Source organism: Salvelinus alpinus, chromosome 5 (assembly GCF_045679555.1).
Source record: "Salvelinus alpinus chromosome 5, SLU_Salpinus.1, whole genome shotgun sequence".
NCBI classification, from domain to species: Eukaryota; Metazoa; Chordata; class Actinopteri; order Salmoniformes; family Salmonidae; genus Salvelinus; species Salvelinus alpinus.
Window position 1 is genome coordinate 40,194,674 of NC_092090.1, and position 13,268 is coordinate 40,207,941.

At 37.8% G+C, this 13,268-nt stretch overlaps 2 protein-coding genes across 4 annotated transcripts in view; one reads left to right on the forward strand and one right to left on the reverse strand.

The window, feature by feature from the left end:
• The first annotated feature begins 345 nt into the window (after positions 1-345).
• Positions 346-8,343, forward strand: LOC139576167 (uncharacterized). 2 transcript variants are annotated; one of them, XM_071401918.1, is made up of 5 exons: positions 346-512; positions 5,139-5,323; positions 5,421-5,490; positions 5,684-5,834; positions 6,041-8,343. In XM_071401918.1, exons 2-5 carry the CDS (start codon positions 5,158-5,160, stop codon positions 7,205-7,207), a joined length of 1,554 nt encoding a protein of 517 aa, XP_071258019.1. In that variant the 5' UTR covers positions 346-512; positions 5,139-5,157; the 3' UTR covers positions 7,208-8,343. The 2 variants fall into 2 exon arrangements, with proteins under 2 accessions (XP_071258019.1, XP_071258020.1); XM_071401919.1 differs by having other exon boundaries at positions 348-512; positions 6,044-8,343.
• Positions 8,344-11,609: 3,266 nt separating this feature from the next.
• Positions 11,610-13,268, reverse strand: part of gse1b (Gse1 coiled-coil protein b) — a 418,460-nt gene continuing 416,801 nt past the window's right edge. For both annotated transcript variants that reach the window (XM_071401917.1, XM_071401916.1), the window contains one exon: positions 11,610-13,268. This exon is cut by the window's right edge and continues 1,471 nt beyond it. The gene's annotated coding sequence lies outside the window, so the exon portion shown is untranslated.

Below are 13,268 nucleotides of genomic sequence, written 5' to 3' on the forward strand. Positions count from 1 at the left end.
AGTTACATATGAAGACAGGCTACTGTGTAATGACACATTATTGTGTGTGTGTGTGTGTGTGTGTGTGTGTGTGTGTGTGTGTGTGTGTGTGTGTGTGTGTGTGTGTGTGTGTGTGTGTGTGTGTGTGTGTGTGTGTGTGTGTGTGTGTGTGTGTGTGTGTGTGTGTGTGTGTGTGTGTGTATCATAAAGTTTAGCTTGACATGATTCACGGCCACCAACTTGCTATATCCTGTTTTCTAAAAGTGACCATGAGATGACTGACGGGAAGGCTATACAGTATGCCTCTTCCTCTTAGATGCTTCCCTCCACCTATTAGAAAAGGAGCAGAATACGCAGATAACTTCATTCTTGAGAGGTATAAGAGGCCACATCCTATTCTGGGCTTCATAAAGGGCTTCATAAAGAGGAACCGTCAACAGCTCACATACAGAGCTTCTGCCTCAAAGCACTCATTGAAGCATGAATAAAAAAGTCATGTAAAGACAGTGGAGTCATCAGAAGACGATTAGTGGGTAAGACTTTGTTTCAGGTTTTATTGTATATTTACGTATTTGTCTAAGTTGACAGGATTGACTATCAGGAACAGGGAATATAGGCCTATATGACAACTTAGAAAACTATTTTGTTATGTAATTCTATTGACACTAAAGGACTAGGGTGGGGATTCAGTACAAGGCTCAAGTGTAAATTGCCTTTAAATTACCTTTACTGTAAATTATCAACTCAACTACATTGCTATGCAATCGGGAAAATGCAATGTTAATAAAATGTTAGTGTTATTACAGTGTCATACGTGTTAACTGTAATATTAACAAAACTAAATATAAGACTAAGTATTTAAGGGAATATCTAAACACTGCCTTGTTGAATTGACTACAGCCAAGATACCAGTAGGTGGGAAATAATGTTAATTTGTATTCTGATGAAAATATCCCTTTAAAGTTGGTATGATGTGTATGTTTGAAATGTATTTGTATTTGAGCTCAAGCAGTAGAAAATGTTAAGTGCCGGTACTCAGCTCTGGTGAGCTCCTACACAAGTCAAGCACTATGAATTTTGACAGTGAAACTACATTTTTAATTTTGGATGTACAGTGCCTCTATAAAGTCTACAACCCCCTTGGATTTCTTCAAATGTTATTGCGTTACAAAGTGGGATTAAAATGGATTTGATTGCCATTTTTGTCAATGAGCTACACTAAAACAACACTGGGAAAAAATTCTAACGTTTTTTAAAGATTCATGAAAATGTTATAACTAAAATATTGTAGTTTCATAAGTGGGGGGGGAGTTAGATACATAAAATGTATCCTTATTCTAAATTGATAAAACTTTTTTTTACTGTGTGTAGATTGATGAGGGAAAAAACACATTTAATAAATTTTAGAATAATACACCATAATGACAAAGCAAAAACAGTTGTTTTTTGTGTGCAAATTTATTAAAAATAAATAACGGAAATATCACATTTACATATGTACTCAGACCATTTACTCAGTACTTTGTTAAACCGCCGCCTCAAGACTTCTTGGGTATGACGCTACAAGCTTGGCACACCTGTATTTGGGGAGTTCCCCCCATTCTTCTCTACAGATCCTCTCAAGTTCTGTCAGGTTGGATGGGGAGCGTCGCTGCACAGCTATTTTCAGGTCTCTCCTGCGTTGTTTTGGCTGTGTGTTTAGGGCCGTTGTCCTGTTGGAAGGTGAACCTTCGGCCACGTCTGAAATCCTGAGCGCTCTTGAGCAGGTTTTCATCAAGGATCTCTGTACTTTGCGCCGTTCATTTTTCCCTCGATTCTGACTAGTCTCCCAGTCCCTGCCGCCGAAAAACATTCCCACAGCATGATGCTGCCACCACCATGCTTCACCGTAGGTATGGTGCCAGGTTTCCTCCAGACGTGACGCTTGGCATTCTGGCCAAATAGTTCAATCTTGGTTTCATCAGACCAGAGAATCTGGTCTCTCCTTAAGGTGCCTTTTGGTCAAACTCCAAGCCGGCTGTCATGTGCCTTTTACTGAGGAGTGGCTTACATCTGGCCGCTCTACCATAAAGGCCTGATTAGTGGAGTGCCGCAGAGATGGTTTCCCTTCTGGAAGGTTCTCCCATCTCCACAGAGGAACTCTGGAGCTCTGTCAGAGTGACCATCGGGTTCTTGGTCACCTCTCTGACCAAGGCCCTTCTCCCCCGATTACTCAGTTTGGCCAGGCGGCCAGCTCTAGGAAGAGTCTTGGTGGTTCCAAACTTCTGTAATTGAAGAATGATGGAGACCACTGTGTTCTTGGGGACCTTCAATGCTGCAGAAATGTATTGGTACCCTTCCCTAAATCTGTGCCTCGACACAATCCTGTCTCGGAGCTATACGGACAATTCCTTTGACCTCATGGCTTAGTTATTGCTCTGACATGCACTGCCAACTGTGGGACCTTATATAGACAGGCGTGTGCCTTTCCAAATCATGTCTAATCAATTGAATTTACCACAAGTGGAATCCAATCAAGTTGTGGAAACATCTCAAGGATGATCATTGGAAACAGGATGCATCTGAGCTCAATTTCGAGTCTCATAGCAAAGGGTCTGAATACTTAAAACTTCTTGTCAATAGGGGGGCGCTATTTTCACTTTGGAAAAAATCGTGCCCAATTTAAACGGCCTCGTACTCTATTCTAGATCATACAATATGCATATTATTATTACTATTGGATAGAAAACACTCTCAAGTTTCTAAAACTGTTTGAATTATATCTGTGAGTAAAACAGAACTCATTTGGTAGCAAACTTCCAGGCAGGAAGTGAAAATTCTGAAAATGGGGCTCTGTTTCAGGGCCTGCCTATTCAACTGGCTTATATTTATCGATATACATGCACTTCATACGCCTTCCACTAGATGTCAACAGGCAGTGGAAGGTGGAATGGGGTGTCTAGCTTGATCTGAGGTCGAACAAGAGCTTTTGGAGTGGCAGGTCAGGAATTTCCTTTTTGTACCAAGGCGCGCGAAGCACCTCCATATTGTCTTCTGATAAGCGTTCGGTATACACGGCTAATATTTCCAGCTCTGATTTTATTTGATACATGTGATAATAACATCGTAAAGTATGTTTTTTCAACCGAGTTTTATCAGATTATTCAACGTTTATTGGGACTTTTGGAGTTTTCCGTTCTTTGCGTCGAGAGAAAATGGGAACGTCATCAACATTGGCTAGCATTGTGGCGCGAATTCTACAGGAGAAAAGGACATTCTAAAACCAAACAACGATTTATTCTGGACCAAGGACTCCTTGTACAAGATTCTGATGGAAGCTCAGCAAAAGTAAGAACAATTTATGATGTTATTTCGTATTTCTGTGGAAAATGTTGATTCCTATTCTCTGCCGTTTTGGCGAGCGCTGTCTCGCAATAACGCAAGCTGTTTGTTATGGTAAAGTTATTTTTAAAAATCTAACACGGCGGTTGCATTAAGAACCAGTGTATCTTTCATTTGCCATACAACAAGTATTTTTATGTAAAGTTTATGATGAGTTCTTTGGTCAGATTAGGTGAGTGTCCAAAATAGCTCCGGACATTCTGGTGAATCGATGCTACATATTCACAATGTATAACCACGGTTTGCAGCTCTAAATATGCACATTTTCGAACAAAACATAAGTGTATTGTATAACCTGATGTTATAAGACTGTCATCTGATGAAGTTGGTCAAGGTTAGTGATTAATTTTATATCTTTTGCTGGTTTTTGCGATAGCTACCTTTTGCGGTGAATAAATGCATTTGTGTGTTTGGCTATTGTGGTAAGCTAATATAATTCTATATTGTGTTTTTGCTGTAAAACACTTAAAAAATCTGAAATATTGGCTGGATTCACAAGATGTTTATCTTTCATTTGCTGTACACCATGCATTTATCATAAATGTTTTATGATGAGTATTTAGGTATTTCACGTTGCTCTCTGTAATTATTCTGGCTGCTTCGGTGCTATTTGTGATGGTAGCTGCAATGTAAAACTATGATTTATACCTCAAATATGCACATTTTTCGAACAAAACATGAATGTATTGTATAACATGTTATAAGACTGTCATCTGATGAAGTTGTTTCTTGGTTAGTGACTAATTATATCTCTATTTGGTCGGTTTTGTGATAGCTACCTATGCGGTTGAAACATGGTGAAAATATGCGGTTGAGTCTTTGGCTATTGTGGTTAGCTAATAGAAATACATATTGTGTTTTCGCTGTAAAACATTTTAAAAATCGGAAATGACGGCTGGGTTCACAAGATGTTTATCTTTCATTTGCTGTATTGGACTTGTGATTTCATGAAAATTATATTATATGATATCCCTGTCCCGTTAGGCTAGGCTATGCTAGTCAGCTTTTTTGATGAGGAGTATCCCGGATCCGGGATGGGTATCACTGAAAGGTTTTAAGTAAATAAGGTATTTGTTTTTTATATTTAATAGATTTTAGCTTTGTCATTATGGGGTATTGTCTATAGATTGATGAGGACATTTTTTTATTTGATTCATTTTAGAATAAGGCTGTAATGTAACAACATTTTGAAAAAGTGAAGGGGTCTGAATACTTTCTGAATGCACCGTACATATCATGATGTCTGTATGTGCTGTTCAAGGAGTAAAATCTGATTGGTTGATTGGTTTGTTAATTTACACTAGTTCAACTAATCTGCCATTAGTGGAAGGTCGCCAATCTAATTGTTTCTGAAAATAATCCCTTTCTGATATCTGCATTTAAATGTTTTAATTTTTAATTTGAAGTAGTCCCTTATTGCTGTCTGTATTAAAATACAGTATTAGTAATCACCCCCAAATGATAGTCAACGTTTTTAGTTCACTAAGAAACAAGGAAATAGTGAATGCGTTGCTCGATGTCTTCATCAAATGTAGTATGCTATTCTAAGCTCTAGTATATTCTCTATCAACATTCAAGTATCAATGAAGTATGGTTGGATTTATAAAATGTCAATAGCCAGTAATGAAATGAGAATCCATTCTCGGTAACAGGAAAGTGCCCAAAAAATATTACTATTTACAATTATTTAGCAAATTAAGGATAAGATTTATGAAATGGAGATGTATTGCACATATCATTTGATTTGATTTGAAATAGATCCTTTCCTCCTCATACAGTAGGTCTGTCTGAGACATCATGGAGGGTAATAACAGACAACAGATAGAAAGATCAGAAGAAATATCCCCAGAGACGTCTCCTATGATGGTTCCGACAACCCAACCACGCTCCTCAATGTTCTCCTGCTGTTTGTGGATGGCATCTGATGAACCTGTAGACGTCCCAGCTAGTAATGTAACACAAGGTTAGAAGAGAATGGTTTATCACTACACATTCAATCTAACGAACTCTACCTCCTTCCCAAAATGCTCTGTCTCTGAATAGCCTGTTTCTCCCCTCAGACTCTATTGTGAAGCCGCCCACCAGACAGTCTCATGTCAACAACCCAGACACCAGCGAACACATAATACGGTAGGGAGATTGGGGATAGTGGGGACACCATTTGGTGAAAATTACTCATGAAGGGAGTTTTGGAGGAAAACGTTTTGGGTGACGGGGGTGGCACAGTCCTCTCAAAGTACATTTTCCTATTACTGGTAGCTATGTTATAACTTGTTATAACTTTTTTTTTAAAACCATGATTTATTTCCGTTTTGTTCTGCAGATTGGAGAATACTGAGCTGCACATGTTGCCCGCTGGTGCCAAGAGGTCGAACAACACCCTACAGCCAGGGCAGCCAGGGCCCTCTAATACGAAGAAGGATAAAGGAGGGGACCAAGATGGAAGGAACAAGCTCAACCAGGGGTCCAGTCAGGTGAGCCAACAACAGTGTCATTGTAATAGAAAAACATCAGGGCTCAAATCTATGAAATACAGTGAGAGGTCAATGAGCTTCAGAGTTGAAATCTGTCCTCTCCAAGCGATTCTGCAGATTTCTAACAGTGACCTTTAACCAAAAGTACGATCATTTTCTAACCTTACATGGTTTGTTTTTGTTGTTTCTCCTGACAAACCCAAAAGCAGAACCAGGATCAAAAGATCAAGTTTCTGATCAATGTGCCCATGTGGGTCCCACTACCTGACAACAACAGAACACAGGAGCAAATCCAGTCGCAGGTTCAAAGGTTACTGAAGTTGTTGGAGGATACAGGATTTAAGGAGGAAGATGAGGAGCACCTGAAAGATGTGGCCATCATCATTGGCCTCAATGGCAAAGAATCTCCTGAGCTCAGGAAACAGCTGCCAATGCTGATGAACGTGAAGGAGAATACGGTATTGACGTTTAAAAAGATTTCATTTACCTGGGGACCCAAAGGTGACATTAAATATGTAGACAGTATAAATAAAAAGAAAGGTATACCATATACGGATATCAGAGAATATCTAAAAGATCATGAAGAAACTAAAGAGCTTGTTAGAGAGTTGAGAGGACAGGATACTGACGCTCTGATCTATTTCAGTTTCATTGACGCTGATACTGTAGACTTTAACCAAGTGTACAGCTCTTATTTAGAGATAGTCAGAAAGCACTCTAACACTCACTCTGGCATCCCACCAACGGTGATGTCAACAGGCTATGAGTTTCCTGAGGGGGATTTCAAGAGGCCAAGCCAGGTTGACAGAGCGATTCGAATTGAGACAGCAAAACACTTTCCTCTCGGCACATACTATCCAGAGCCCAATTTCTGTGTTTTACTCCTAAAGGGGGAGGAGACACTAACAGAGAGCTTTCTTGGAAAAGGCAAAACAATGGAGTCGCCAAAATGTATCAAAAAAGTTAAGGACCGTGAAAGATTCACAGCAGTCTTTACCGCTGACAATCCCATAATTACCACTGTTCCAGCAAGGTGTAAAATAAATAATGATGGCCTGACAACTGCTCAATCACATTATAATCCTAGGGTTTGGGCAACAAGTGCATACATCCATGGTGAGATAAAGAGTGAACTAAAGGGCCAAGGAAGTTCTGGTAAAACAAGAGGATTCTTGATGGAACTGTTGACTTGTCCAGATGAGAAATTTGAGGACAAGTGTAAAGAACTTCCTGTGGTGAATAATGATGCATTTCTGAGCCTGTGTAAGGCAGCTGGCAAGGTCCGAGAATACAGAAAGAAAGTGAGTGAGGATGAGAACCAACAGGATAAGAGCAGGCCGGCAGAGAGCAGAGCAAAACAACCAGAGATGTAACGCATACGTATTCATGGCAGCTCTAAAGCCTAGACTTATGTTGACATAAAAATCTGTAGCATTACTTTTTTACGACTTTTGTTATTTTGCCGTAATGTATTGAGACACTGTTTGTACCCTGGGGACATTTATTTTGAAAGCGATAGTATTCCCAGAGGCACCTTTGAGAGAGTGTGGAGAAAAAGACACAGAGTGGATATTGATGACTGCTTGGCTGTATCTCTTGGTCCAGAGAAATTCAACTACACGTAATAGTGTTCCATTGTAGCCCGTGTTTTATTTTGACTGCCAATCCACAAGTCCTCTGTTGGAGGTAGTGTTAAATATCTACAAGCAGAAATAAGGGTGATACAAATCTATCCCATCCAGAATGAGAATGTCATTTCCGAACAAGACATAAAGTCAAATGTTGCTAAATGACCTGGATGAATCTCTAGTCATACACAACTATGGCTGTAACCGTTTGTGCCAGAATACTCAGACATCAGCTTTCATGGTGTAAAGGTGAGGAGTGTTATACAGTATAAAACAATTAGGAATGAGGGGTATAATAAGTTAGTCAGGAAACAAAGGTTAAATCACTTACAGTTACAACAAGTGCCATGGAAGTTTAGTGACCACAGTCAGGACATCTGTTTAATGTCCCATCTGAAAGGCTGCACCTGACGCAGGGCAATGTCCCTGTCATTATCCCTGGGCATTGGGAACTCCTTAGACCAGAGGGAAGAGTGCCCCCTACTGGCCCTACAACACCACTTCCAGCCTACTGTATACATATTTGTTGTGTCCGATATAATTGCTCCATTCAATCCATAGCACTAAAGAGCTGCGCTATAGTGTGATTGAAATGTAAAGGTAATTTCCGATTGAGTCGATATATGCAGCGTTTACCGTGAATGCAGTCTCCGCAAATGTGGGAACATGGCTTTTAAGTTGAAATGGCTGTTTTCCATTTAAACATGCATGTAGGGTAGATAGGGTTTGATGGAAGAGTAGAGAAACTTGTCTGACTGTGTAACGGATCTCCTCTTCGTCGGATGAGGAGTAGCAAGGATCGGACCAATGTGCAGCGTGGTAAGTGTTCGTCATTTTATTAAACTGAACTGAACACTACAAAGTAAACAAAAAAAGAACAACCGAAACAGTTCCGTCTGGAAACTAATACTAAGACAGAAAACAATCACCCACAACACACAATGAAAAACAGTCTACCTAATTATGGCTCCCAATCAGAGACAACGATAGACAGCTGCCTCTGATTGAGAACCACACCAGGCCAAACATAGAAAACCAACAACCTAGAAAAAAGAAAATTGACTGCCCACCCTAACTCACGCCCTGACCAAACTAAAATAGAGACACAAAAAAGGAACTAAGGTCAGGACATGACAGACTGTGACTGCATGACTGCCCTTCAGGCTGTGATGATTCATATGAACTTTATCACTGAATACTTTGTTGTGAACCTTTTAGTTTTAATCATAATTAATATTAATAAAGCGTTGTTGATATAATACAGTGATATATAGCAGGAATGGAAAACACCTTTTACTTTGAACTAATCATAATGCCTGGCCAGAACTAACCATTTTATAAAACTATATAAAGCTATGCTATGTAATGGTAAGATTGTCCTTGCCAAGTCCTTCTATACTAACAATGTGTACCTACACTGTCAATTTATAACCATCACATGTATTTACTATCATTATAACTATCACATGTATGTTCTATCATTATAACCATCACATGTATGTTCTAACTATCATTATAACTATCACATGTATGTTCTATCATTATAACTATCACATGTATGTTCTATCATTATAACTATCACATGTATGTTCTATCATTATAACTATCACATGTATTTACTATCATTATAACTATCACATGTATGTTCTATCATTATAACTATCACATGTATGTTCTATCATTATAACTATCACATGTATGTTCTATCATTATAACCATCACATGTATGTTTTATCATTATAAATATCACATGTATGTTCTATCATTATAACTATCACATGTATGTTCTATCATTATAAATATCACATGTATGTTCTAACTATCATTATAACCATCACATGTATGTTCTATCATTATAACTATCACATGTATGTTCTATCATTATAACTATCACATGTATGTTCTATCATTATAACCCTCACATGTATGTTCTATCATTATAAATATCACATGTATGTTCTAACTATCATTAGAACCATCACATGTATGTTCTATCATTATAACTATCACATGTATGTTCTAACTATCATAACTATCACATGTATGTTCTAACTAACATTATAACCATCACATGTATGTTATAACTATCATTATAACTATCACATGTATGTTCTAACTATCATTATAACGAACACATGTATGTTCTAACTAACATTATAACCATCACATGTATGTTATAACTATCATTATAACCATCACATGTATGTTCTAACTATCATTATAACCATCACATGTATGTTCTAACTAACATTATAACCATCACATGTATGTTCTAACTATCATTATAACTATCACATGTATGTTCTAACTATCATTATAACGAACACATGTATGTTCTAACTATCATTGTAACTATCACATATATGTTCTAACTATCATTGTAACTATCACATGTATGTTCTAACTATCATTTTAACCATCACATGTATGTTATAACTAACATTATAACTATCACATGTATGTTCTAACTATCATTATAACCATCACATGTATGTTCTAACTAACATTATAACCATCACATATATGTTCTAACTATCATTATAACTATCACGTATATGTTCTAACTATCATTGTAACTATCACATATATGTTCTAACTATCATTGTAACTATCACATATATGTTCTAACTATCATTGTAACTATCACATGTATGTTCTAACTAACATTATAACCATCACATGTATGTTCTAACTATCATTATAACTATCACATGTATGTTCTAACTAACATTATAACCATCACATGTATGTTATAACTATCATTATAACCATCACATATATGTTCTAACTATCATTATAACTATCACATATATGTTCTAACTATCATTGTAACTATCACATATATGTTCTAACTATCATTATAGCTATCACATGTATGTTCTAACTATCATTATAACGATCACATATATGTTCTAACTATCATTATAACCATCACATATATGTTCTAACTAACATTATAACCATCACATGTATGTTCTAACTATCATTATAACTATCACATGTATGTTCTAACTATCATTATAACTATCACATATATGTTCTAACTATCATTATAACCATCACATGTATGTTCTAACTATCATTATAACTATCACATATATGTTCTAACTAACATTATAACTATCAGATGTATGTTCTAACTATCATTATAACTATCACATGTATGTTCTAACTATCATTATAACTATCACATGTATGTTCTAACTATCATTATAACTATCACATATATGTTCTAACTATCATTATAACTATCACATATATGTTCTAACTATCATTATAACTATCACATATATGTTCTAACTAACATTATAACCATCACATATATGTTCTAACTAACATTATAACGATCACATATATGTTCTAACTATCATTATAACTATCACATGTATGTTCTAACTATCATTATAACTATCACATATATGTTCTAACTATCATTATAACTATCACATATATGTTCTAACTATCATTATAACTATCACATATATGTTCTAACTAACATTATAACTATCACATATATGTTCTAACTAACATTATAACCATCACATATATGTTCTAACTATCATTATAACGATCACATATATGTTCTAACTATCATTATAACCATCACATATATGTTCTAACTATCATTATAACCATCACATGTATGTTCTAACTATCATTATAACTATCACATGTATGTTCTAACTATCATTATAACCATCACATATATGTTCTAACTATCATTATAACCATCACATGTATGTTCTAACTATCATTATAACTATCACATATATGTTCTAACTATTATTATAACCATCACATATATGTTCTAACTATCATTATAACTATCACATGTATGTTCTAACTAACATTATAACTATCACATATATGTTCTAACTAACATTATAACCATCACATGTTATGATCAGTAATCACATAATAAAGTTTTGACATTTGATTTGATGATTTCACTATATTTTCAGTTTTTTCCTGCCTCATAATAAACAAATCCAATGAAGTAGAAACACTTAATTGATAACCCCCATCTCTTATCAGATGCACTCTCACTGTTAAACACACATCAGAGTTCAAATTTTACTCAGACACTGAAAATAGATGGTCAACCTGCAGGAAGGAATGGGGCCAAGAGAAGACTTGACTATTCAAGTACATTTTTCAAATATTTTATTTTATTTTTTGTCTGAAATTACAGCAATATATTCATAAATACCTAATTACTACATTCAACAAATAATATATTACATTACAATTAATTCAAACAAGTACATTTTAAAATCAGAGTTTCACAGCATCTAGAGTCTAGACATCCTCCATAGAGTCAGGGGGCTATTGCGTGTGCATGGTAGAGTAAGGAGGCTCTGGGGAAGGGCCTAGCGTCCTCCCGCTAACTCATTGGCTGCTTAACTCAGTGGTAGCGCTTGCTGTCTGATTGACAGATGGTGCTCCTATCGTAGCTCTGCTCTGGTCTGTAAACATGGTTCCGCCTCCTTAACAGGTTAGGTTGTTCCTCTGAAAGCTCACCAGGAGTGAAACATAGAGGAATGTAGGGACCAGACCTGCAGCCAACCTCCCCTCCCTGCTATCTCACATCCACAGCATCAAACTGGAGTTCAAACAGAACCCCTTTAGGACTACATACTCAAAGCCTTGTCAAGTCTGACTGAGCACTACAATACCCACGCTGCATTGCGATCTATGCTGCCGGAGGTCCTCTTGTAAGGCTAAACGTTTTATTTTACAAAACTACAGGCCAGACACTCCCACAGAAGGAAGGTAGGGGAATAGAGAGACTGGGGAACAGGGGTACTGAGGCACAGGAGACAGCTATGGCCAGCAGCAAGGTGGACTGATGTAGGCATGAAAACACACACTATAGATGCACAGTGCAGAGCAGGACAAGGATTCATATACTTGGCAAAAGAGAACCTTTCATTGACTTTGGATTTGAGGGCCCTCAAGTGGAGAAAAAAATCGTCCATTATCCAATTGTTGGCAAGGGCTTTGACATTATGATAAGTGGGATCAATGTAGTAATATAACACGTTTTGTAGTGGGTTGGCCATTTCAATTCAGGGAGTTATCTTAATTGCTCTATTTTGAGGTTTAAAAAAGTCTCATGATATTTTGTGTGAGGGAGGGCTACTTTTTGGCACTATTTCCTTTTATGGCAAACCCAAAGGAGAAGAATCTAGCAAGATCTCCCTCGGTGCATTGTCACATGGTACTGTCTGCATTGTTTCCTCTCTCTAGGTTTAGTGATGTGAATGTCTCATAATGGGTGTTGTGTCCCTTGTGCTTAATGATAAGGTCCAGAGAGATTGGTCTAGTTATCAGACAACAGTTCTACTAAGGGCTCATCCCTGGACTAGGGGCTGAAGGGGAATATATGAGAGAGAGAGAGAGCGAGAGAGAGAGCGAGAGAGAGACAGAGAGAGGGACAGAGAGACAGAGAGAGAGAGACTAACTGTAGCGGTCACTCACTCTTTCCCATGGGTAACTACTCACACAGGGAGAGTGGTAAAACATGCTGTTCCTGACAGGAGGGGTTCTGTGTGGGTGTTCTGACGGAGTGCATGGATCTGGGAGGCCTGTGGGGCCTGGAGTTAGGTCTTACCCCCATCTCAGTGAGCCTTACGGGGCCTGGAGGCCAGGGGAGGGAGGGATGTGGGGCCTGGAGTTAGGTCTTACCCCCATCTCAGTGAGCCTTACGGGGCCTGGAGGCCAGGGGAGGGAGGGCTGTGGGGCCTGGAGTTAGGTCTTACCCCCATCTCAGTGAGCCTTACGGGGCCTGGAGGCCAGGGGAGGG